Here is a 25,703-nt window from a genome sequence, read left to right on the forward strand (position 1 = left end):
ACGGCAGCTGGAGAAATAAGCCTGCAACTCCAGGAGAGGTCCTCGCTGTAGATTTACTATCGTGAGTCATCACCATGTAGATGATATAACAGTCATGGGGCTAGGAAGTTAGTTTCTCCTCAAGGAGTCTGAAACTGTAACTAGTTCAGAGAAGAGGGTGGAGGGCAGCCCCAAATGCCCCAGCATTTACCAATAGAGCAAGCAGGGACTGAGGAGCCTGGGGAGTGAGGTTAGCTGGATACCAGCAGAGTGGAGCACTGGTGCTCTTACTAAGTGAGGAAGGTGTGTCCAGAAGGAGGATATGATTAACTGTCCTCAACATCCCTGAAAGGAGGAGTAAGACAAGGGCAGGGAAGAGAATGCAAGATTTGGCAACAGGTAGGTCATTATGATGACTATGACAAAAGCAGTTTGAGCTCAATTCTGTCTGGAGTATAGGAAAGGAGGGCTGAGGACGTGCATTTAGAAGGGTACATAGTTCTTAAGAAATTTTTCTGAGCACATCTGTAATCCCAACTATTTGGGACGCTGAAATGGGAGGACTGCTTGAGCCCAAGAGTTCAAGACCAGCCTGGGCAACATATCGAGGCCCTGCTTTAAAAAAAAAAAAAAAAGAAGTTTTGTTGAGAGGCTAGATGGATCATGGATATGTTTTTTTCCCCCTGTTTATCCATGTCTTCTTATTTTTCAACAATGAGCATTGATTACTTATATAATAATAATTTTAAGTCTATACACATTGCAGACAGCACCCCACTGTTTGAGAGAAAAACTCCTCCTCAGTAGAACATGGCAGACCTTCATCTTCCTTCACTGAACCTTTTCCAACCTTAGGCTTGCCATTCTCCACCAGCGCTAATGTCATGTCTCTTGAAATCAGTATTGAAGTCAGTATTTCATTCTTGCCAGTTTCCACTGTGTGTTTAAATTTGGAGTCTGGTGTCTAGCATTAGCTGGGGCGGGGACTTCCACTCCTCTCAGCATTGGTAAGCCCCCTCATCCACCTCATCCCATGTCCAAGATCATCCAGTTACAGACTTACCATCTACCCAGTTCATTTACGGCATCAGTCCCAGAGCTGTAGAGATGCTTTTTTTCCATCTCCTACTTCTCTGGCTTTTAGCAGCACGGGATAATGGAGCAAGCGAATAGGACCTTAAAGTAGAGGGACAGGGGTTCTCTTCCCCATCTGCTACTTATTAGCTATGTGACCTCGTTCAAGTCTCTTTTCTTTTTGAGACAGGGTCTCCCTCTGTCATCTAGGCTGGAGTACAGTGGTATGATCATAGCTCACTGCAGCCTCAAACTCCTGGGCTCAAGCGATCCTTCCACCTCAGCCTTCTGAGCAGCAGGGACTACAGGCACACACCACCATGTCCGGCAGATATATTTATTTTTATTTGGGAAGATGGGGGTCTCACTATATCGCCCAGGCTGGTCATGAACTCCTGGTCTCAAGCAACCCTCCAACCTTGGACTCCCAAAGTGCTGGGATTACAGGTGTGAGCCCTAGGCTGGCCTCAGTTTCCTCATCTGTAAAATGGGGTTAGTGAAACTCACATCCTATCAGTGGTGTGAAGGATGGGCTGACTCTTGTATTGCCTGCTGTAGTGCAATCAGCCGCTAAGGCGGCTCACTTTCCAGCCGTGCTACAATAGGTAAGAACTAGGATGCTTTAGACGTGTGACTGGGCAATGGGAGCCCCTCACATGATCCCGAGATGCCAGACAGTGTCTCTCCGCACAGGGTGTGCGCTGGTCCAGTGACCCGTTTTTCCAGTCGCCCCACACCCCGGGTCCGCGATCACGCTCCCCCCACCCATAGCCGAGCCTGACGCGGCGGTGGCTCATGCGCCTTTCCGTCCTAGCCTTTAGCCACGGACCACACGTCCCATCTCAGGCGCTCCGCCCCGCCCCCGCCCCCCGCCCCCGGCGCGCCTCCCCAGGCAGCCGGCTCGGGTGTCTGAGCGGCCGCGCCCGCGAGCCGTGAGCGCTGATTGGCCGCGACGCTGCGGCGGGCGGCCCGCGGGCGCACACACCCTCCCCGCGCAGCCAATGGGCGTGCGCACGTCACTGACCCGGAGGCCCGCGGGCCGGCAGCCCCTCAATAAGCCACATTGTTGCATGAAACTCCAGCGCAAGAGTCCCGGGCCGCCGCTGGCAACATCGTGTCACCCAGCTAAGAAAATCCGCGGGCCGGAGCCACGCGCCTGTGAACCAGAGAGGTCCCACTGCCGGAGTGGAGCCGGGCTGCGATTCTTCTCAAGTTGAGCCTCAGTGATCCTGTGGCCGAAGTTAGCGCCTTGACGTGGGAAAACCGGACACGCCGCCAGGAGAGAACTGAGGCGCCTGGTAGCAGTTGTGACACCAAAATCCCGTCTCTGGAGACCCGCGCCCTCCGCCAGCCGGGCGCACCCTAGCCGTTAGCCCTCTTTGTGCGTCGTTCAGACTCCCAGCTCCCGGCCCGGCAGCCGAGCCCCAGCACAAAGCAGTCGGACCGCGCCACCCGCCTCCCCGCTCGCGCCCCCGTTTCGGTTTCCCAACTCTGCGCCGTCGGGCCGCGGCAGAATGATTGCCTCGCATCTGCTCGCCTACTTCTTCACGGAGCTCAACCATGACCAAGTGCAGAAGGTAAGTCAGCGCGGGCGGGGCGGCAGGCTGGGCTCCGGCAAAGTGGCGTGGCCTCCAGGAGTCTTTTCCTCGACCCTGCGGGGACCTGCTCCCTCCCTACTCGGGGCCCGGGACGCGGAAAAAGTTTGGGCAGCCGGGACACTCCTGGGCGCCAGGAGCCACGTCCGCTAGGCAAGGCCGGCGAGTGCGCGCCGGCGGGGAGCCGGGGTCGCGCTCCGCCTGGCGCTCTCCCTCCCTGAGCTCCCGCACGCGCTCACGCTCTCTCCCCCAACCCCTTTTTCCCTGTTACTGGAGGGGCGGGTAACCCCGCAGGTACTCAGGGATTGCTGCGCCCATGTGGGAGGGAGCCCCCTTCTGCAGCGCGAGTTCCGGCGAGAGCACGTGGAGAGAATCGTGGCTGCTGGAGGCTGCTCCGCTGCCGCGTGGGGCCGCCGGTGGCAGTCTGCGCTCGCGGACCGCCTGTAGGAGACCAGCGGTTCCCTTCTTCCCTGCGGCCCTGCGGGGGTGGGCTTGGGGAGAAGCTGACCCGGGAAGGAGTAGGAAAGGGGCAGAGGAACTCCGCCCGCCGCGCCCCCTCCCCGGAACTGTGGCGCCCGGAACTGAGGCTCGGCGAGGGGCGTCCCCCATCAACGCCCGCCCCCCCAAATCAACCTCGGGACCGCCCAGCCTCGTGTCCTCAGGGCCTGCCTCCGAGTCTCAGGGGAGGACTTTGGTTGTTACTTTCTGGTTTGCCCCAGAAGTTACTCGGAGAGGGCCAACTCTACGCGTTCCTGGATTACTTGAGATTCTTGAGATTTGTGCCTTCCGAAAATGAGCTTTTTTTTCCCTTAGGCCTCGACCTGTCTGTGCCCACCTCGCTCTCTGCAGCTCCTTACGGCTGAGCGCTCGCCCCGGCCGGTTCATTTACATAAGAAAGAGCCTCAGGCCAAGCAGAGAATCTCTCATTCCCCGCCTCAGGGTATGGGGGTGGGGATGGGGCCGGGCAGGGCCAGGGGCGCGCTCAGAATTGAGTTTCTGAAATGCCTGGGATTAGGGGATTGGCTCCTGGCCCGGGCCTGGGCTACGATTTGAGGTAGGGGACAAGTTGGGAAGGGATTAGCGGGAGGGAGGTTGTTTTAGAGCTGTGAGGCAACTGTGCGTTGCTCAGTTACATACTTGAAATTTCAATGTCTGACGGGAACATATTTTTGGGAAAATGTCTTGCCTTTATCGTTCTGTACGACAACCTGCTCATATTCCCATTCTGGCGGTCCCGAGGGCATAGGAGGCATATTAATGTAGCGATGGCACGTGAACCTCCGAGAAAAGCAGGAGTTACCCAGCCTTAAGTCTGGAGGAGCGAGCAGAGGCGGTTGGTTTACTTGGGTTTTACTGTTTGTAAATGGCTGTTATTCTCTAATTCCTGGGATGTGGCTCTGCACCTTGATTCAGTTTACTTAAAAACGTGCATTTGAGCTGGCAGGATCTTGGTAACTTCTCAACTTCCAAGAACTCTTGGGGAAGGCTATCATCTCTTGGCAAGTCCTAAAATACACAGTGAAGCATCCTTAATCCCAGGGAGTTCTTCTCCTTTGGGGATTACCCCAGGACATTTGAATCCTTGCATAAATGTACTCAAACCAGAGGAGGGCACTAGGACTGGACACCCGTTGGAGTTATACCACTCTCAATCTTGGAATGGGGGTCATCTGTCTGCTCCCAGAGTGGAACGGGAATTAGCGAGGGTATCTGGAAATGAGTTGTAATCCCTGTCTTGTGGTTTATTAACTATAGCACCCTGAGCCTCTTTGGACAGCCCGTTCGTTTCTTTCTGTAAAATGCAATAATAACAGTAGACTTGTCCACTTATGGAGTTGCGATGATTAAGCACTGCAGTGTGCAACTGTCATTCCTGTAGGCTTCTTTTCCCCACCCTTGCAGCCACCTGTCAGTTTCAGAAGTGTCCGAGGACCTTTGGGTGTATTTCCTCTAAACTACCAATGGGGGCAGAATTGAATCAGGCCTTTAACTCAGTAGGTGTCAGAACCTGGGATTTGACTCCCAGCTTAGTGGCAGTTACATAGAAAGCAGAGAAAAACTCAGAGAGTATCTTGGAACCATCTTTCTGAGCTGCCGTTGGAAAGAAGAATTAAGAGGGAAGACTGAAAATTTAGTATAACTTTAGAGTCTTTTGAAAAGACCTTTTGATTTGGACCCTTCTGAAATCTCCTTCTGATAAGATATTCTGGGTTGTAGTGTGAGGACAAGGAAGGCTTGGGTTCACCTGCCCAATGAGGTCACTCGTCATATCCTGATGGACAAGCCCAGTGTTTTGGGGCATGAGAGATGAGAATAAGGGTTATTTGCTCACTTTTGCCAGTTGACACTTTGGAACTCAGGAGTGACTGCAGAGCACCTACTATGTACCTGGCACTGTTCTAAGCTCTATAGGTATGTCAGCTTGTTAACATTCAAATCAATCCCATGAGGTAAAGACTGATTGTTATTAGCATCCCTGTTTAACTGAGGCCAAGGGGTAACTTGCCCAAGGTCACCAGCTTTTCTGTACGAGCTGGGAATTGAAGCCATGCATTTGGCTTTAGAGCACCATGCTCTTGAGCACGTACTCGCCTGTCTCTGGGGAACGTGAGCGGGCTCCTGGCATGGGCCTGTGCCCACGCCCACTCCTGGCTGCTGGTAGCACCCCCACCCATCATGACCACAGGTGGAACTAGCTCTTCTGTTGGTTTAATAAGTGGCACCAGTACCCTCTGGCAATTCCAGCTGAGAGTCCTGGATTCATTTTCATCAACTCTCTAACTTTGTTAACTGGTCTCTGGGTTACCTTGGAGGCCTCCTAAGGGTGTCGCTAAAACTCTGGAGCCAGACTGGATCATTTCAGGAGCCCTCTACAGCTCTTCATTGCCTCTCGCTTCCACCCCCCAGCTCAGCCTCATCTTCCTCTCCATGCTTTCATTCCTCTGTCTTGCCTGTTCACATTGGGTCCTTTTGCCCTTGCCATTTTTGTGGCCCTGAACTCTGCTTGGCTTCTTTCCACTTAACCCCTTCCAGCTCAAATGCGGTTTCCTCTCTTAATTTTCTTTCTGCCTCCTTCTCCCGCTCCTGGGTGCCAACATTAGTGTGTTTGAACCTTGCATGACATTTGTTTCATTCCACCATCTGTTAGAGTCGGTGGTTTTCGGTTCGGGTTCCTTCTTCAGGGCAGGGAGAATCTCGGCTGTTAGGTTTGTTGCTGCCGTTCCTGGCCACTGGTGAGGTGCTCAGTGAGTACAAGAGTAAAGGAGGAGGAGACCTTTCTGGAGAAAGAAGCTAAACCAGGGCTGCAGGAAGTGGAGGAGCTGGGCGCGGGCGGCTAGTCTTAGGCTAAAGGGATGGTATATGGGTGGACACTTAGAGGGAGGGACAGTTCTCAGCTATCTCTTCATCCAAAGCATGACCTGAGTCCAGTTCTGAGGAGGGAGAGAGAAAGGGAGGAGAGTTTCCTGTCCTTCAGCAATCAAGACTGTGTGTCCTCCCTGTGGACAGATAGAGGATTCTTTCTATTAATTGAGATAAGTTAGTATACAAGATGCAGGATTTTGTCTCTTAAGAATGGAGAATCAGGGTTAACCATAGAGAAAAAATGAAGTATATACTCCTTCCTCTAGCCATTGACCAAATTGTTTTAATACACATAGACTGGTGACATTTGCACTGGAATCCTGTATAGACATAGTTCATGTAGACTCCTTGTTGTATGAGCAAGGGGTGATCTTCAATGCTGGGCTTGAGAGGAATATCTTGGAAGCGAAAAGATTTAACAGAGACCCCAAGAGTCAAGAAAGCCAAGAATTTTAATGCTTGTACAGTGAGTGCAAGGCCCTCTGAGTGTGCTGTGGGAGACAGAAACCCAGACACTTTTCAGTTGTCTAGAGAGATAAAGCTCCAGGAAGAGATAATTTATGGCCGCTAGGTCAAAAGAATGAATTACCATGAGTGGGGTGGGAGTTAGAGGCCTCAAGAAACCTTGGCACATTTTGGACACCTACTGTGTGCCATGAGTCCGCACGTATGGGATTAGACTATCAAGAGTAAATTGCTGATTAAAACTTTAATATTTTTGTCTACGTTAACTTTGATTGGGCAAACTGACATTGACAGGTACAATTCACTCTATTTGTTCCATTTGTAACATCTTGTTAACCTAACTGTCCCTTTCTCTGCTCAGAAGACAACTGATGATAGTAGGAATACTTTGTAGCTTTCGTTAACCATCCATTTGTTTATATTGCCAAACTTCTATGTCAGAGAGAGCTAAGAAGCACTTTTTGTGTGTGTGTGTGAGACAGAGTTTCACTCTGCCACCAGGCTGGAGTGCAGTGGTGCAATCTCAGATCACTGCAACCACCAGCTCCTGGGTTCAAGTGATTCTCCTGCCTCAGCCTCCTGAGTAGCTGGGACTACAGGCGTGCACCACCACACTCAGCTAATTTTTGTATTTTTAGTAGAGATGGGGTTTCACCATGTTGACCAGGATGGTCTCGATCTCTTGACCTCATGATCTGCCCACCTTGGCCTCCCAAAGTGCTGGGATTACAGGCATGAGCCACCGCGCCTGGCATTTTTTTTCTTTTTTTTGAGATGGAGTCTTGCTCTGTTGCCCAGGCTGGAGTGCAGTGACGTGATCTCAGTTCACTGCAACCTCCACCTCCCAGGTTCACACCATTCTCCTGCCTCAGCCTCCTGAGTAGCTGGCGCCCGCCACCACGCCCGGTTAATTTTTTATATTTTTAGTAGAGACGGGGTTTTTCACTATGTTAGCCAGGATGGTCCCAATCTCCTGACCTCGTGATCTGCCCACCTCAGCCTCCCAAAGTGCTGGGATTACAGGCGTGAGCCACTGTGCCCAGGCTTTTTTTAAACATCACTTTTCAAAGATGAACTTTTCCAGTACCCAGGGGAGTTTGGGGCAATTGGAGGTCTTTTTCCAGGGGGAATCAGAGCAACACAAACCACAGTTGGCATTGGGAGTAAGGAGATCTGATAATTGAAAGACCTTGGAGCCCCAGAAAACTGGCTTCCTTTGTTCAGATACTTCCGGTTTAAAAAACCAAATCTTGATAAGAGGTTCCTCATTATCTATTGTCGTTGAGCTTTGAAGTCAGCAAGTTTGGTTTGTTTTCCAACACTGTATGTTGACTGTCTTTGCCTTTTCAAAGCTGTGGGGGTTGGGGTGTGGCAAATTAAATCCCACAGCTCACTGGACATGTCTTCATATCACACTCTGTGGATCACACATCATTCTTCTTTGCGCTGGAGTGGCTCTTTCTGCTTATCTCTAAAACAGTTTTCTCAGCCTTGGTGCTATTGACATTTTGGGACAGATACTTTTTTTGGTGAGGGGCTATCCCAGCCTATCATAAAGAGCAAGAATGTCCACCTTACTCAGATTTCCAGAGACAAAGCCTATCTTTTAAAAATTCTTCATTTAGAGCAGTAGTTTTCAACTAGGAGTGATTTTGCCCCCCAGTGGACTTTGGCAGTGTCTGGAGACATTTTTGGTTGTCAAAACGGTTTGGGTGAGTGTGTGTTACATCTAGTAAGCAGAGGCAGGTTTGGATGAGTGTGTGTTACTGATATCTAGTAAGAGAGGCTAGGAATGTTGCTGAATATCCCACCATGCACAAGATAGCTCCCCACAACAAAAAATTACCTGGCCCAAATGTCTACAGTGTCAAGTTTGAGAAACTGCTTTAGAAGAACATGGTCCATACCCCCCACCCCCTTCAGTTTTCAAGTGTATTGCTGATGGTCATACAGCAAGTTAGTAGCCCTAGTTGGGACCAGAGCCCTGAGTTCTCAACAGTGTGCCATGTCATGGGATGGTCATAGTGGGAAATGGGCTTCTACAAAAGATGAACTTAAGATGAGGTCTACAGTTCACAGCAGTCTGCAGATGCCCACAGTCCCTTGCTGGGGGGCAGGTTTTCAGGGGACAGGAGCTAGTTGCTATTTCTGTATTCTCAACCCGAGAAATGTGGGCAATACAAGTGCTCCAGAAAGTCAGCAAAGCCAGCAAGAGAAGTCTGCTCAATTGTCCTTGGGAGATGCTCACCCTGGTGCTGCTGGAGTTTCCATGAAGGCTGGGCATGAGCCAGGCTTCCCAACAAGGCAGACATGTGAGCTGGTGTAGTGGGAGCTCAGAAGGCACTTGAGCCGGGGAGCAGAGGAGAGACGTCAGTGACATCCACTGAGGGACAGCCTGACAGTTACTGGGAGAGGCTGTTTGATGAGCTGGAGTCAGGCTCCCTGGGGTTGAACTCTGGCTGTCTGCATAACATGCAGTGTGAGCTTGGGTCATTTATTCAACCTCTCCAGGCCTCAGTTTCTTTTCCTGATAAAATGTAAAGATTGTTTGGATAACACTTTAATATAGTATTTGTAAGAATGAAAGAGAAAGAGGGTTAAAAAGTGTGAAGCTCTGAGAACTGTGCCTGACATATAGTCAATGCTTTACGTATTAAGTATTGGTACTTAACAATGGTTCAACTTAATGATTTTTTTTGACTTTACAGTAGTGCAAAAGTGATACGCATTCAGTAGAACTTGTACTTTCGTGTTCATATAACCATTGTTTTGCACTTTCAGTACAGTATTCAGTAAATTACATGAGATATTCAGCACTTTATTGTAAAATAAGCTTTGTGTTCGATGGTAGGTTAGGTGTATGAAATGCATTTTTGACTTACTAATCGGGACATAACCTCATTGTAAGTCGGAGCATCTGTACATAATGAGAGACACAGTCTTAGATGTCCCACTGCACTGTCCGCCTGGGCAGGAGCAAAAAGAGGCCCTGCTTTACCCTGGATAATTCCCAATAGCTTCTTTTAGAGTAAGTGGTTTCAGGTCCATTTGAGTCTCTGTCTGACATTGGATTGAATCAGAGGACAGAGAAGTCAGAAGGATGGAAAGTTCCTGAAGCCAGGGAAGAAGGATGTGCCCACCCTGCTTCTTTGTAGAGGTTTCTAAAACCTTCTTTTTCCTGGGCTTAGGAGATCCATCCTTAAGCTCTTCCTCTAAATTGCTTTTCTTCTGGTCTTCTACGGAGGTGGCACTCCCATTCGAGGTCTCTGGGATGCCTGGGACATTGCGCCTCAGGTTGAAGCATCCTTGCGATGCCGCAGGAGACACAGCCGTGCTGAATGATCAGTGTTAGTTCCAGCTCCTTTTCACTGGAGAAGCCTAACCTCTCTCTCCCCAGTAACTAACCCAGAGAAGAGCAGAGGCTTCAGAGGGCAGTTGTGGAGGCTGCTTACTTGGGATTTCGTATTCTTGTGCTGTGGAGTTTGTCATTAAATACTTGTTCACTCATCCTCACATCTCTCCCAGACCCCAGCTTTCCACAGGGGAAATCATTTGCAGTGCCCTGTGCTGACGAGTCACAGGACCCGCCATGATAGGTTTGGCCCCACCGACCTCTGGAATTTCACAGAAGGGAATGGCCATTCTCACATTCTTTCAGCAGATTGGGTGAGGTTCCCTGGGCATCCTGGGCTTTGGCAGACAGCTCTTTGCCTCTCATACAGCTGTTGAGCTGAGCCCAGGGTGCCCTGGGTTCTTGATGAAGCCCAGGGGGATTCTGCATGTGGAACCCATATCCTCCATCCCACCTCTTGAACAGCCGTTGCCTTATCCACGTCAGGAGTCAGGAGTCTTGGCCCTGTTCCGGTGAACAGAGAATCTCATTTCCCCTAAAATGCTGCCCTCTTTTAGGGGTGGTCACTCATTTTGTTTGCAGATGGATCTCTAAGCATTTCCCGGACATTCTTTCCCGCCTTGGTTAAACCTTATCTCAGCATTAACCAGGAGAGTGAGTCAGGCTCTCAGAACCTGGCTCTGGAAGCCCTTGGGGCCCACCCACCTCCCGCCTACCCAGCCTTCCTGCCTTTCCACCATTTCTGCCCTGGATGCTTGGAGGTGGTCCATGTTCTTAAAAGGCCTTTTCCCAATCCCTTCCTTCTGGCATCTCCATATTGTCTGAAGGAATAAAGCCAGATGAACCATCTGACAGTTTTAATTAGGGTTAAATGAGGGCATTCGAAGCTGCCACTTTTCCTTCTTTCCCATTTGAGGGACTTCCTCTTCCTGCTTCCTGTTTCCTCCCAAATTTTTCTGTCTCAGTCCCCTCCACGAAGTCCTGTAGCCTCTTCCCATCAGCTCTATGTATAGTAACACAGGCCACCCTCAAGCTGCCCTCCAGGTAGGTCCTGTTATTATCTATTATTCAGATGAGGAGACCAGGCACAGAATAGGATAGTACCTTGCCCCACGGCAAGTCAGAATCCAGACCCACACAGTCTGACTCCAGAGCCAGTGCCCTTAACCCCCAGCACAAAGCTGCAGGGACAACTAGAGACAGTCATTTATGTTTCAGTTTCATGGGATATGAGTCAGGTATCAGCTGGGAAGGGACCTTTGGGACCACATAGTCTAAACAAACCCTTCATTTTACAGTTAAGGAAACCAGATATTGCGTACTAAGGGACCAGCCCAAGCTCACATAGGATAAGCCCCAGATCTGGAACCCAGTTTCTTGATCCCCATCATGTTTTTTTAAAACACCATTTGTGCAGCATGAACGCTTATCATTTTAGGTGTCAGTTTCCCAAGCTCAAAGGCAGGATTTACTTAGCTGTATCTAGGGGGCTGCCCTAATTAATTGTCCAAATTGAGCCGCTTTTTAGAATGGAAGAAAGCACTGTCAGTAGTAGTTATGCCGTGAGCACAGGTGTAAACTGAGATTGTCCTGGGTAAACAGGGAAGTGTGGGTACCTTGCCTGTGGTGGGTGCGATCTTGGGGTGGATGGGGCAGACTGGGACAGACCCAGAGGCATTTGGTCCAGCAAGTGGACCGCTGGCAGCAGACAGGAGTGGGGAGTTCAGATGCCACTGTGGGACAAGAGGCTCAGAGGCAGATTCTCGTCCCTGGCCTGGGGCTGTCGAGGGGTAGGCGGAGTCTGACTTCTAGGGGACCTAGCATCCTAGGCAGGGCAGACAGGTAGACTGGGAGGAAACCATGCTGCTGCGGGGATCCCATGCAGTGTGGCGCAGGCCTGAAGAGCAAGGTCCGACATAGAGCACCTGGTCAGTCAGGAGCAGCCAGCTCTTCCCCTTCACCAAGTTACTTTTCCAACTTTTCTCTTTGGTGTTCCCATAGCCCCTTGTGTGTAACTATAACAAAGGTTTCTTGAGCACCTATTATATCTCTAGTATTGAGATAGCTGCTGCTATGACTGGAGAGAGGCCATTTGTGCTGGGCTATGGAGGGTAAGTGGGAGTTTGTTAGACAAGGGGAGGGGACATTCTGGGCAGTGAGGCCAACACACACACATTTCTAACCAAGACAAACACTCCTCAGATTCACATTGATGTATGTGATTTAAGTGATTGTAAACCCATGTTTTATTACTGTAAAAGAAGCTGCCCATTGCTCTGCCCTTCCCGTCAGTTTGTAATTACTTATTAATGTATCTGTCTCCTGCCAATAGACTGAGCCCCTTGCTGGCAGAGGCCGGTGTCTCCTTTATACCAGTATCCTCAGTGCCCAGCCCTGGCATGCTCAACTTGGCGCTCAGTCAATATCTGTTGGCAGGTGAACTGTGCCAGGGTCACGTGCATCTGGGACATAAGCCCCCTGCTGCCCCGCAGTTGGAGCAGAATGTCTGAGGACAGGAGGACCCCGGACTGGGTGTCCCAAATGTCCATCTCCTAGACCCTGGACAGGTGCTGCTGCTTAAGGTCTGTCTGGCTGTAACTTGATGCAGCTGAGAGTGAGTGAGAACTGGAAGAACAGGAAGTCCTGTGACTCACAACACTGCAACAGGATCCTGGAGGAGTGGCCCGTATGCCTCCCTGGTCAGCTCTGCGCTTACCTGCCGCCCCGGGCTTGTGAGTCTGCAGTGTGTCAGAGCTGGCATTGGCCTGAGGTGGCATGGCTGCCCTGGCGAGGATAAGTTCCTTGTCCCATCTGAAGAAGTGGCATAGCAGATCTGTCAGTTTCGGTCAGTGGGCTTTCAGAGACTTACAGAATCCATGTTCTGCCGTGTGTCTTCCCCCGGCTCATCTTTTTTTTTCTTTTTATCAGAAACATCTCGCCCTGCTCTGGCAACTTTGTAGAATAAACTTGCTGCTCTTTGTACAGCCTCAGCCTTTCCAGGAGGAGTCTGTGAGGGCATTATTATTAATGAGGTCACTGACAGCAGTTGCCTGGCTTTCCCAGGATGGGCGCACCTGTGCCCTAGGTTAGGGCACTCAGCTGGTCACTGGATGCTATAGGCCTTACAGGGACTAGGCCTGTGATTTGGGGACGCTTCTCCAAGCCTTGGTTTCCTTGTCAGAGATTTGTGGTAAAACACTGGCAAAGGAATAATGCAAAAATATGAAATTCTTTTGAAATTCAGTTGCAAGCATGTGTCAGCACGGGGTCACTGGAAGTGTTTGCGTGGCCAGATTTAAATGATGGGTCTCTCTTTGTTTGGCCTCTTTTGACCTCTTTAATCTTTACGCCATTCTCCTGCCTCAGCCTCCGGAGTAGCTGGGACTACAGGCGCCTGCCACCTCGCCCGGCTAGTTTTTTGTATTTTTTAGTAGAGACGGGGTTTCACCGTGTTAGCCAGGATGGTCTCGATCTCCTGACCTTGTGATCCGCCCATCTCGACCTCCCAAAGTGCTGGGATTACAGGCTTGAGCCACCGCGCCCGGCCTTGTTTGTTTGTTTTTAAGAGACAGGGTCTTGCACTGTTTCCCAGGCTGGAGTGCAGTGGTGTGATCATGACTCACTACAGCTTTGGCCTCCTGGCTTCAAATGATCCTCCCGCCTCAGCCTCCCAAAGAGTTAGGATTACTGGTGTGAGCCACTGTGCCTATCCCACCACCCTGTTTCAACTGTGGTTGGTTTAAAGCAGACGAAAGTAGTCATAATAAGGCCCCTGACTTCTAGAAGGTATGGTCCTTTCTAAGTTTCTGTCAAAGGGGCCAAATAGGAGTGTTGACCTAATATATAGATGACCTGATTGTATCTTCAGGACAAGAACATGCATGTTAAGAAAGGTGAAGTTCCATCAATTGGTCTTCTAGGGTCTAGAAGCTAAAAGGTAGGATTTTTAGCTGTGGTCATCTAGGGCTGCCTGGAGAGAGGGTTCTAGATAATCAATTAGAAATATCCCAAGACCAAAGAGTTGAAGTTCAGCTGTGCCACAGGCATCCTGCATCCTTTGCTTTGATGCTTCTATGCTTGCGGAGTAACTTCCTTATCCTATTTGATCACTTGAATTCAGCCCTCTACCTGGAGGGTGTGCCCTGTAGACACAAGTGATGAACATTTGCTTATTCATGTATTATGTATTTTCTACTTGGTTACTAAAAGGATTTGGTGATTTGGTTCAGCTTTCAGTAAAAAGATTTCTAGAACAAGAGTCATCAAACTGGCAGAGATGATTACTGAAAAACTTGACAGGCCTGGTGTGATGGCTCATGCTTGTAATCCCAGCACTTTGGGAGGCCAAGGTGGAAGGATTGTTTAAGGCCAGGAGTTTGAGACCTGTCTGGACAACACAGTGAGACTCTGTATCTACAGAAAAAATAAAATTAAAAAATCAGCTGGGTACAAGGGTGCATACCTACAGTCTTAGCTACTTGGGAAGCTGCAGTGGAAGGATCACGAGCCCAGGAGTTTGAGGCTGCAGCCTAGGAGTTTGAGGCTGCAGTGAACCATGATTGCATCACTGCACTCCAGCCTGGGCAACAGAGCAAGACTCTGTCTCTAAAGTTAAACAAACTTGACGGAGCTCCAAGCTTCCTGACAGTCAAGGCAAAAAGGATAGCTCTCTTTGAGTCAGTCATTTTCATCCCATCGGCCTATAACAGGAAGCACAGTGTGTCTGGGCGGCCAGACTTTCTCCTGACACTAAACCCTACTGGGGACTGAATGGCTAGGGAAGTGTTAGTGAAAGACACAGCAGCTTTACACGGTGCAGAGGTCTGTATAGTCTTTCCTGTGAGCCCTTGATTAAAAGTGATAGAATTAAACCTGTGAAGCATTTCCTCGGGAGCTAATATAAGGTTGTAAAGGTGAGGAGCTTTCTGTTCTTGGAATTGGTAATTTCCCAGCGTCTTGGGGGCTTGTCCATGCCTCCTGAGCCTTTTCACACTGCTGTCTCTAAGTCAGCATTTATCTGCTGAGATGGCTGAGCTCCAAAACTACCCGCTTTGATTGCCGGTCTCTCAGGCCACTTAAATCTGTGACCCTTCCCATGGGCTGCCTTGTATTGTGCCTGACATTCTTATCTGACAAGATTTATCTCTCCACGCATTCTAGAGACACTCATTGGTCTATAATATGAGCCAGCTTCTTTGGTATAAAGTCCTAGAGAGCAGAGCTGTTGATTTCTTAAAATTTTTTAAAAATTATAAAAAAAATTAATCACAAAATTTACCATTTTAACCATTTTAAGTGTATAATTTAGTGGCATTAAGTGTATCATTCACATTGCTGTGCAACTACCACCACGATTCATTTCCAGAATTTCTTATAAAATTATGTTTCTGTACACTGTAGTGCTTTGTATATAATAGCTGTTCCATAAATGCCATAACATGGAAGATGTTAGGTTTGCAACAGTAGTCAGATTCAGGGATTGAATGATATGGATCTTACAGACTCAGACATTGAAATTTAAGGTTTCGTTTCTTCTACACTTCCCTTTTAAACCCATTAAGGCACTCAAGGTAGGATCTGTAGTACTTTATATGAAAACTGTCAAAATTGGAATATTGCTGTCTTCTGGATGTAAATAATATGATCAAGGCCAGGTTCCCACAGGGACCAGATGGGGTGGGCTCAGGATCCAGGCAATGGCACCAATCTTTCAGTTGCATTGGGCCTGCAGAATGAGATGGGTGCTTCTGGACCAGAAGGGTTGACATTCATCCGGGTGATCCATATTCTAGTTTCAACTGTGTGACCTGGGTTGAGGCTGCTCCCCGATGGGCCTTGGTTTCTCTGAGATCCCTTTCTTGCACTCACCTCCAGGCCATTCCTGAGCTCCTCCATACCTGGCTAGGACTGTGTCTGGCCCACCCTGCCCACTGCATACTTCAAAGTGGAGCCTCCATGAGTGTCCTCTTTTGTTCTCTCCATTTCTTGGTTTCTGACAGTGACACAATTTCCTCTCCTTTTTTAAGTGCTGGTCTGGAAGAAAATGCAGGTACTTAAGGGGATGGGTGTTAATGGCTTCCCATTTTGGATATTATCTTAATTCCTAGAGAGTATGGGGTTAATTCCTCTTTAGGGCTTACCCTGACACCATCCCCAATTCTGTAGAGGAAGCGGGCATGTCAGACTGGTATGTTATGGGAAAAACTGAAACTGACCAAAATTACCCAATGAGGAAGCTCTAATCTAACCCTTGCTGAAGAGATATCAACTAACAGTGCTATCTCTTTCTGTCTAACACACGCCCTCTCTTCTTGGGCTGGCAGGTTGGCAGACGGGAAGGTAACCCGTTCCTCAGCCAGGCTTTGCTCTGGCCTGCCTCTGATTCCCCAGCCTGGAATGCCCCCTCCCCCTTTCCTTCTCTCTCCCAGATAGAGATTTAAAGAGAAACAGCCTTGTCCACGCCTATCACAGAAAGAGAAGGAATAGTTTGGGGAAACAGCCTCTGCTTTGTGTCTAAGGAGGGTTGAGAAATGTCTGATTGCCTGAAGGTGCCCCTGGGTGGAGAGAAGCCTTAGAAGAAAGAAGGGGTGGAAGGAAAGGGGAGGGTGATAGAGAACTCGTTTGTCCCCACAGTTATGCTTATGACTATCGTGTGGGGCTTTGTGGAGAGGAAACTGAGGTTCAGATTAAGAGTGAGTTCTCTAATGTCGCACAACCTCTAATGAACGCCACCACTAGGATTTGCATACTGGTGTTTCTGATGCCAGAGCACTCCCGTCACCACCACAAGCTACAAATCGAGGGTTGACCTGAATGAGTCTGCTTTGATAGTTTCCAGAAACTTAAACATCTCTTAACAACAAATGTAGGGTTTGTCTTCCCAACTCCCAGCAGTCTGGATCAACACAGGATTACTTCACAGGGACACAGCTGGCCTAATATCTTAACCACTGATTCTCAAAGATCCCAGGTAGAAAAGTGGTATGCAGAGTTGATCAGAACAGGGCCAACCACGAGCACATTATTGGCATATTGGAAACCCGCCAGAAGAGAGGGGAAAGTGTTTGAGCCCCAGCCCTCGAGGTGTCATTTGGTTAGTCTGGAATGGATCCTTGGAATTCTTACTGTTTTTTTTGAAAGCTCCTCATGTGATTCTGATGTGCAGCAAGTTTGGAAACTCTTATCACAAGTGACAGGATGGAGATTAGGCAGAAGTATCAGAAAGCAGATTTATCTTTGATTGAGGAAACTCTTTGAAACAAGTAGAGCTGTTCAATAATGGAATTTAGAGAAATAGTGCCTCTCAGGATTGGAAGTATTCAAACCTCTGCTGGATGACCAGGTGGAGAGAGACAAACTAGATAAACTCGAATACTATCTTTAGTGGGATTTTTGAACTAGTTACCCTAAGGGCCTTTCCTTTCTGAGGGTGAATACTTTTAAGCTGCATTCCCACTGCTGTGTGTACATCTGCTATCACCTGCTTGGCTTTCTCCCTTGACATTGGGCCTGGTGCTCCCTCCAATGATGGCACTGTGGGTGAAAGTTGGCAAGATTCTGAAAATTGCATTCATCTCCTTCCCAATCCAGGAAAATCATCTTTGTATGGTGGCTGCTTCTTGTTTCTGACTTCCGCTTCCCTTGGCTACCAACACAGCAGTGCCCACCAACACAGCAATGCCTACCAGGGCTGGGTGGGCTCCACTGGTGTGTTTAGGAAGCTGTGACATTAAGTGATTAATTATTAATTATCCCTTCCTGAGTGGCCCCAATAAGCTGAGTGAACACATCATCATGCCCTGGTGCCATCTATTCTCAAGTTTTTTTTTTTTTTTTTTTTTTTTTTGAGACGGAGTCTGGCTCTGTCGCCCAGGCTGGAGTGCAGTGGCCGAATCTCAGCTCACTGCAAGCTCTGCCTCCCGGGTTTACGCCATTCTCCTGCCTCAGCCTCCCGAGTAGCTGGGACTACAGGTGCCCGCCACCTCACCCGGCTAGTTTTTTGTATTTTTAGTAGAGACGGGGTTTCACTGTGTTAGCCAAGATGGTCTCGATCTCCTGACCTCGTGATCCACCTGCCTCGGCCTCCCAAAGTGCTGGGATTACAGGCATGAGCCACCGCGCCCGGCTATTCTCAAGTTTTGATAGTTCAAGTTTTGATAGTTCAAACAGCTCCGATGTGAAAGAGGGAAAGTTTGGGCCAAGCTACTGGCCTGGACATTTTTCACTGTTTCGTATCCTCTCTCTTAGTCTCCTCATGCGATGGAGAGGAAACTAAGGTCCCAGGGTCATCCAAGAAACCACAGGGCAGGCAGGGAGTGCCCATCTACACTAAGAGGGGCCCACAGGACGGGCGAGGGTGGCTATCCTGAGGGCCTGGCATTGGGGCCAGAGAGACCTCTGTGGAATCCCAGTTCTGCCCCTCATCACCCAAGTGATCTATAAAATGGGGGTACAGAAGTTTTACAAAGATAATGGAGAACAGGTCAGTAAAGCCGGAGGATGGTGCCTGACAGATGAGAAATGCTTGAGGAATGTTTAGCCGCTGTAACTATCACCACTACTGTTTTCATCTGTCATTGAACATGTGGAAGATGGTTATCTATGGGACAAAAGGCAAGGTGGATAAAGGGTGACCATTTAATTTGATTCTTCGAGGGTTAAGGATGAGAATTTCCAACAAGTCTTGAAGCAGTTTAAACATCGAAGATAAACTAAGATTGGCTGCTATAGAATTAACTCTTTTGTGTGCACAACCTCATGCTTCTGGACATGATGATGGGACCTTTTAATGAGGTGGTACAGGCTCAGCTTCTCAGTGCAGGAGCTCCTGCGCCCTTTGCAAACATCTGAAGCCTTCTATAGAGGGTGGAGTTCGCGGGGAGGTGGGGAGCATCAGTGAGGCTTCTGGGCCTTTCTTCTCTTTGGGAAAGTAGTGAGGTGGGAGTGTCTTTGTCACGTGTCGCCCTCATGACAATGTTCAGAGACATGTCTGCTGCCCTCAACCTGCTCGGTCACCCCTGTGGGCCTCACTCTCCACTGTCTGCCGTTCAGGCCTGCATTGGGAGATGACTGGAATAGAAGATGGCCTTTTAATGGATATGGCCAGCCTGTATTCACTGCAATGCTGTTTGACCTGCATAGACCCTGCTGTATCCAGGCAGGTAGGAGGCAGTCATCTAGCAGAGTGGACAAAAGCACAGGCCAGCCAGACTGCTCTATCAAGCCAAGCATGGCCCCTCGTGTCTGTGTGACTTCCCCTTTCTATAGAATAGAGGTGCTGACACTTCCTACCTCAGAGGGCTGTTCTAAGGATGAAATGAATAATGGGAGCAAACGTGGAGAATAGGATCTGGCGCAAAGCAGGAGCCACATGAGGGCTTGCCATTATTACAGTTGCCCATGAGTGCATCTCAGGCTTTTCCTGGATGTGGCCTCCCATTGGCCTCTGGTCTGGGTAGCCCCAGACTTTGTACATTAGCCCTGAGATGTGAAAGTTGTGAAGTAGCATTCCTGGGCCAGTCAATGTGTCACTGGATCTGGAGTGGGAGGACTCTGGGCTGGTCAGAGTTGCCCTTAAACTAGGGTCACTGGAGATGGCTAGAGACTTGTCTGACACTTCACCAAAAAGAAGGGGGCTTGTCTAGTGTCAGGCCGAAGCTGCACCCTTTGTCTTCCTGGGGAGCCTCAAATGTCCTTGTGGGGGAGGTCCAGGCCTCCTCAGGAGCACCTTGGCTCCCAGATATTGTAGGAACTAGAGGTCAGGGACCCAGCTTGTGGGATGGAGGGTGGGGGGCTAGTGGCCCACAGCCCTGGAGGCTGAGGTAGATTCCAGGAGTTGGAAACAAGCTGGGCAATATAGCAAGACCCTGTCTCAATATAGCAAGACCCTGCCTCAATAATAAATTAATAAATAAAAGATTAAACAAAACAAACAAACAAGTGAGAGTTATCTGATGCTTCTCATTCTCCTGGTTTAAATCTGGGAAAAGTTCATGGGAATTTATGTGGGAAACAGATTCAGTGAAAGAACTAGGGAGAGTTGCCTCCACCTGAGCACAGAGGGTGCATTATCATTTACATAGAGCCTCTCCATTGTGCCAGGTACCGTGCCAGCCTCCAGGTATGCAAAGGTGAACAAGTAGACATTGTTCTTCTAGCCTTTGGTGCTTATGATTTGGACCCTAATAAATATTTAGTTCCAAATTGTGGATAGTCTTGTGAAGGGAAAAGCTCAAGTTCTTAGAATAACAGGGAGCCTGACTATTGTGATCTGGAGGATGAGAAGAGGCCTCTATGGAGAGAGGCCTGAAGGACTGGTAGCAGATTGGCAGGGCATATACCTGGAGGACCTGTGTGCATGAGCTCCAAGGCAGGGATGGGCAAGTTGGGGAAGTTGGGGAACTGAACCAGGGAGAGAATCTACACAAAGAATGCAGACCTTACCATAAGGTTAGGAGGTGGGGCCAGGCGCGGTGGCTCACCCCTTTGATCCCAGCACTGTGGGAGGCCGAGGCGGGTGGATTGCTTGAGTTTAGGAGTTTGAGACCAGCCTACACAACATGGTGAAACCTTGTCTCTACTGAAAAAAACAAAACAAAACAAAACAAAAAATTAGCTGGGTGTGGTGGCACACTGCTGTAATCCCAGCTACTTGGGAGGCTGAGGCACTAGAATTGCTTGAACTCGGGAGGCAGAGGTTGCAGTGAGCCGAGATTGCACCGTTGCATTCCAGCCTGGGTAACAGGGTGAGACTCAGCCTCAAAAAAAAAAAAAAAAAAAAAAAAAAGAAAAATCACACACACACAACAACAAAAAAATTAGCCAGACAAGGTGGCACGTGCCTGAAAGTCCCAGCTACTCAGGAGGCTGAGGTGGGAGGATCACCTGAAGCTGGCTGAGATCTCATCACTGCACTCCAGCCTGGACAACTGGAGCGATACCCTGTTAAAAAAAAAAAAAAAAAGATTAGGAGGTGGCTAGAGGCCCGATTAGGAGGTGGGGCCCTGAAAGGATTTTGAGCTTTGTTCCAACGGAAAGCCCTGAAAGCCAGGGATCAGCTGGCTTTCAGGCTGAGTCTGGCTGGGCATGGAAAGTGGATGGAAGAGGTAAAAGCCGAACTGGGGATTGTAGGAGTCCAGGAAAAAGGTGATGGCTACCCGGCCTAGGGTGAGGGGCAATGGGATTGATGTGACTGGCCGTGTTAGGTACTGGGGGAACAAGAGATGAGGGTAATGAACCCTGGCTCCAGTGATGTTGTCACAGGCCTTCCGACTCAACCATTCTGAAAATAACTCTCCTCTGCCCTAATAGGCCTTTCCTCTGGTATGCACCAGTTCTCCAAAAATTAGGTCTATTTTTATAATTTTAATTTTTTTTTTAAGACAAAGTCCTGTCAAATCGTTTGCTACTAATGGTCTTTAATAATAACTTTCTGTACATAACAGATTTTGTTCTTTTGAAGAGCTGAGTAGTGTTCCATGACATAGACCTATGCCATAATTTATTTAACCAATGGCTTTGCTCTTGTCTTCCTCCCCTTTCAGGTTGACCAGTATCTCTACCACATGCGCCTCTCTGATGAGACCCTCTTGGAGATCTCTAAGCGGTTCCGCAAGGAGATGGAGAAAGGGCTTGGAGCCACCACCCACCCCACTGCAGCAGTGAAGATGCTGCCCACCTTTGTGAGGTCCACTCCAGATGGGACAGGTGCGGCACCTGGGGGATGGCTCTAGCTGCTGCGTTACTCGGGGGTGATTTAGTTGGCTTTATTCAGGACCCAAATAACTCAAAAGCCTCAGAAACCAACCGTGGCTAAGGGAAACATCCAGGGAATTGAATGGAAGGCTGTGTGACGGATGGACAGGAAGCTTGGGAAAAACTTTGTTTAATCACCTTATTTGGATACAGAATCCTTTTTTTTTGAGACGGAGTCTCACTCTGTCACCCAGGCTGGAGCTCAGTGGTTTGATCTCCATTAGCTAGGATGATCTTAATCTCCTGACCTCGTGATCCGCCCGCCTCGGCCTCCCAAAGTGCTGGGATTACAGGCGTGAGCCACCGCACCCAGCCCAGAATCCTTATTTTATGGCGCACCACCCAGCAAGTGATTTAATCAGGTAGGGGAAAAAGGATCATGGTGGAGATTCAAGTTGGAAAGGTTGGAAAGGTCCAGTGGATTAGGGCTAGATCACTGAAGGCCTTGAATGCAAGCCTAAAACGTTTAGTCTCTGCAGTAGCCTTGGGGAGTAAACGCAAGTTTTTCAGGAGTGTCTTGGTAACGTTATGTCTTTGGCAGTATAGGTAGAGTGGAGGGGGAGCGAGGCCCGACTGGTAGAACACAAGACATGGCCCTGTTGGGTGGTGGTGGGTGGCAGAAAGAGGATTCAAGGGTGGGGCCTGGGTGTGGAGCCCAGCTGCCTGGGAATGGCAGCATCCCAGAGAAGGGGACCGAACAAAGTCGTGTCAGAGCTTTTATTTAATCCTCATAATAGGTGTCTCCATTTTAGAGATGAGGTGCTTGTGAGGCCCATGAGGGGTGGAGGGTGGCGGGTAGGTACTCACATCTGGAGGGCAGGAGAGAGAGCCCAAGGGGCAGCTGCCAGGGCAGAGGAAGAAGCAGGAAGCACAGTGTCCGAAAACCTAAGGGGGACGAGATCTCCAGGAAGCTGACAGGTCGCTGGTGAGGCATCTGCAGGGGCGTTGTTGGGAGGGGAGTTAGGGGCAGGGTGTGGGTCAGGGCCTGTGAATGCCAAGTGCCTGTGCTATTTCCAGCACACGTGTGTCCTTGAGGCTCATCTCCCTAAGTGCCTCTAGGGACCTGGTTTGTCTAATGAGACTGTATGGTTCCCAAAATAAGTGTTTGCTGAAGCCTTGGGACCCAGCCTGGACCCAGTGCTGAGGATATGACCTTGTTTAGGATTGTTTCCTGAGTGTGTTTCTTGGCCCTTCAAAGAGACCCTCGAGGTGAGGGGCCTCTTATCTCTTCCATGTCCTCTAGATTGGCATGTTTACCTACCACTCCCTCTGACTGGAAACCACACCCATTTCTGAGATTGTTGTTTGACATTCAGATAAATGTACTCCTGAAGGCCAAGGCCTTGTCTTTATTTCACCCAGCACTAGCACTAAGTAAGTACCCTAAATCTTTTCTAAATACATATGGGCTAAGGACTCTTCTGGGCACCTCAATGTATTAACTCATTTACTTTTCAGAAACCTTTATGGTAAGTACAAATTTTATCCACAATTTATAGATGAGGAATTTGAGGCTCGAATGTCAAAAAGTCGTCCAAAATCATACAGCCAGTGAGAGGCCGAGTTAGGAATCAAGCTTGCGGAAGCCGAAGTTCAGGCGTCGGTACTACACGTGATGCGTTCTATGTGTTCATGTGTGTGTTAGCCTGTGCACTTGGTGCTGGAGCACACTGCAAATGCTCAACTAAAATTTTTTGGAATGGAGTTGGGACTGATTGTTTAGCCTGTATTATAGGCAGGTGAATTAAGTTTGTTGGGGAGAACTAATTATGGGGCAAGCTTTCAAAATTCTCATTGCTTTCCTGAAGCTGGAGGCACCAAGACCTCCCATGCACTTTGAAGCTTGCACTGTTTGCAGCACATACTGAAATGTCTTACTCACTGAAACAAAGGAAGTGGCTCCTGGAATAATGGAGACCAGATTGCAGGAAACCCATACCTAATCCCTCCCTCCCCATCTGCAGGGAGTCCATAGGTTAGCTCCTCACCTCCATACTCTCTGGGACTCAGCCTTTGTTTTTGTAAAGTAAAGAGGTTGGACCCAGCAGTTCCAGTCTGTTCTGCACATCTACTAGAACTAGTATGCTAGTCTATTTACACAAACACATCTGAGATCCTGTAATGGGAGATAAGCCCTTGGTGTTCATTGGATGGTGTCTTAGTTCATTTTTGTGTTGCTGTAAAGTGGAACTTATGTATATATAACAACTCAGCAATTCCACTTCCAACTATATGCCTTGAACAGACTCCTGTATGAATCCAAGGAGACATGGCCCAATAATGTTCATTACAGTGTTGCTTATAATGGCAATGTATTAGAATTTTTTGTTTGTTTGTTTTAGGTGGAGTTTTGCTCTATCACTCAGTGGTACGATCTCAGCTCACTGCAGCCTCTGCCCAGGTTCAATTGATTCTCCTGTCTCAACCTCCTGAGTAGCTGGGATTACAGGCACCCACCACCACACCCGGTTTCACATAGTGAAACACCGTCTCTACTATAATCCCACCTACTATAATCGCACCTATAATCCCAGCTACTTGGGAGGCTGAGGCAGACAGAATTGCCTGAACCCGGGAGATGGAGGTTGCCGTGAGCTGAGTTTGCATCACTGCACTCCAGCCTGGGTGACAGAATGAGACTGTGTCTCAAAAAAACAAACAAAAATAGATAAATTAAAAAAAAAATAAAGTGGTCAGCATCAGGGCTTTCAAGTTTTGTTTTGTCAGTTGGGGGTATGAGTTATGGATTATGGCAGTGAAAACAGGTGACTCCTAAGTTGATGCAGACTATCAAAAATGAAAATTCTCTGTTGTCAGCACCCTAGTGAAGTGCTGAGAGGAAAGGCCGAGGTGAAGTTGTGTTAGCGATTCCCTCCCATGTGGTCGCACACAGCCTGGGTGCCTGCCATTGCTGCTGGGGGTGAAACTGCATCCCTCTTCCACAGAAGGCTCGAGGCATTTGCTCCAGGGACACCTGTTCAGCGCCACCTTTCTCAGAACCTTCGTTTCTCAGCCTGTTCATGACTAGTATTACTTTTCAAATCTGAAAAATCAAACCCCAGATCTAGAGGAAGCCAATCTTTAAATCCATAGCTTTCTAACTTTTCTGGACTATATCTTCACATCGAGAAACACATGCATATAAATATTTATATGAAAGGAAATAAATTTGGGGACCAGAATTTATTCTGAAACATGATGAAGTTGGGTTTGTCTTCTAGTCTTTAAGAAGGTTGCTAGTCGGAACCTACTAAATGTTTTTTACCTTGCAGTTTGAAAGCCACTGCCTTAAATGATCCTTGGCCCAGTTTGGTTCTAGATTAGCATTTCATTTCTCGCTGGCATGAAATGTGTAGTTTCAGGACAGTGTGGGGTGAGAGGTGAGAATCAGAATTATACGTTCAAATGGGTTTGAATTCAAGCTGTGTGCTCCAGAGCAATTTATGCTGTGATCCTCTATTTCCCCATTTGTGAAAAGGGGAAACTTCATGGGCTTTCTGAGAATTAAGGGAGAATCAGATATGTGACTTTCTCACATACGCTACAAACACTCCTGCAGCCACAAACCACCACTGCAAAAGGCACGCTCATTGCCAAATTTACTAAGAAAAGGTATGTGAGTTAACCATCCTGGCTAACACAGTGAAACCCCATCTCTACTAAAAATACAAAAAATTAGCCAGGCATGGTGGTGGGCGGCTGAAGCAGGAAGAATGGTGTGAACCCGGGAGGCAGAGCTTGCAGTGAGCCGAGATCACGCCACTGCATTCCAGCCTGGGCCACAGAGCGAGTCTCCGTCTCAAAAAAAAAAAAAAAAAAAAAAAAAGAATTTATCTGATGAATTGACACCTGTTTAATACAACCTCCATCAGAAAAGGGAATGCTTATACACTGTTGGTGGGAATGTAAATAAGTACAGCCTCTATGGAAAACAGTATTGACATTTCTCAAAGAACTGAGAATAGAACTACCATTCCATCCAGCAATCTCACTATTGAGTATCTACCCAAAGGAAAAGAAATCATACCAAAAAGACGCCTGCACTTGTATGTTTATTACAGCACCATTCACAATAGCAAAGATGTGGAGTCAATGCCCATCAATGGACAGATGATGGGATA

The 25,703-nt window shown here is 48.5% G+C and overlaps 1 protein-coding gene across 1 annotated transcript in view; it reads left to right on the plus strand.

Moving 5' to 3' along the window:
* The first annotated feature begins 1,972 nt into the window (after positions 1–1,972).
* Positions 1,973–25,703, plus strand: part of HK2 (hexokinase 2) — a 56,968-nt gene continuing 33,237 nt past the window's right edge. The window contains exons 1-2 of the mRNA XM_003908854.4: positions 1,973–2,630; positions 21,372–21,534. Coding sequence (XP_003908903.1) covers positions 2,568–2,630; positions 21,372–21,534 — 226 coding nt within the window. The 5' untranslated portion in view covers positions 1,973–2,567. The remainder of the gene's footprint in view (positions 2,631–21,371; positions 21,535–25,703) is intronic.

Source organism: Papio anubis, chromosome 14, assembly GCF_008728515.1.
Source record: "Papio anubis isolate 15944 chromosome 14, Panubis1.0, whole genome shotgun sequence".
Classification (NCBI taxonomy): domain Eukaryota; kingdom Metazoa; phylum Chordata; class Mammalia; order Primates; family Cercopithecidae; genus Papio; species Papio anubis.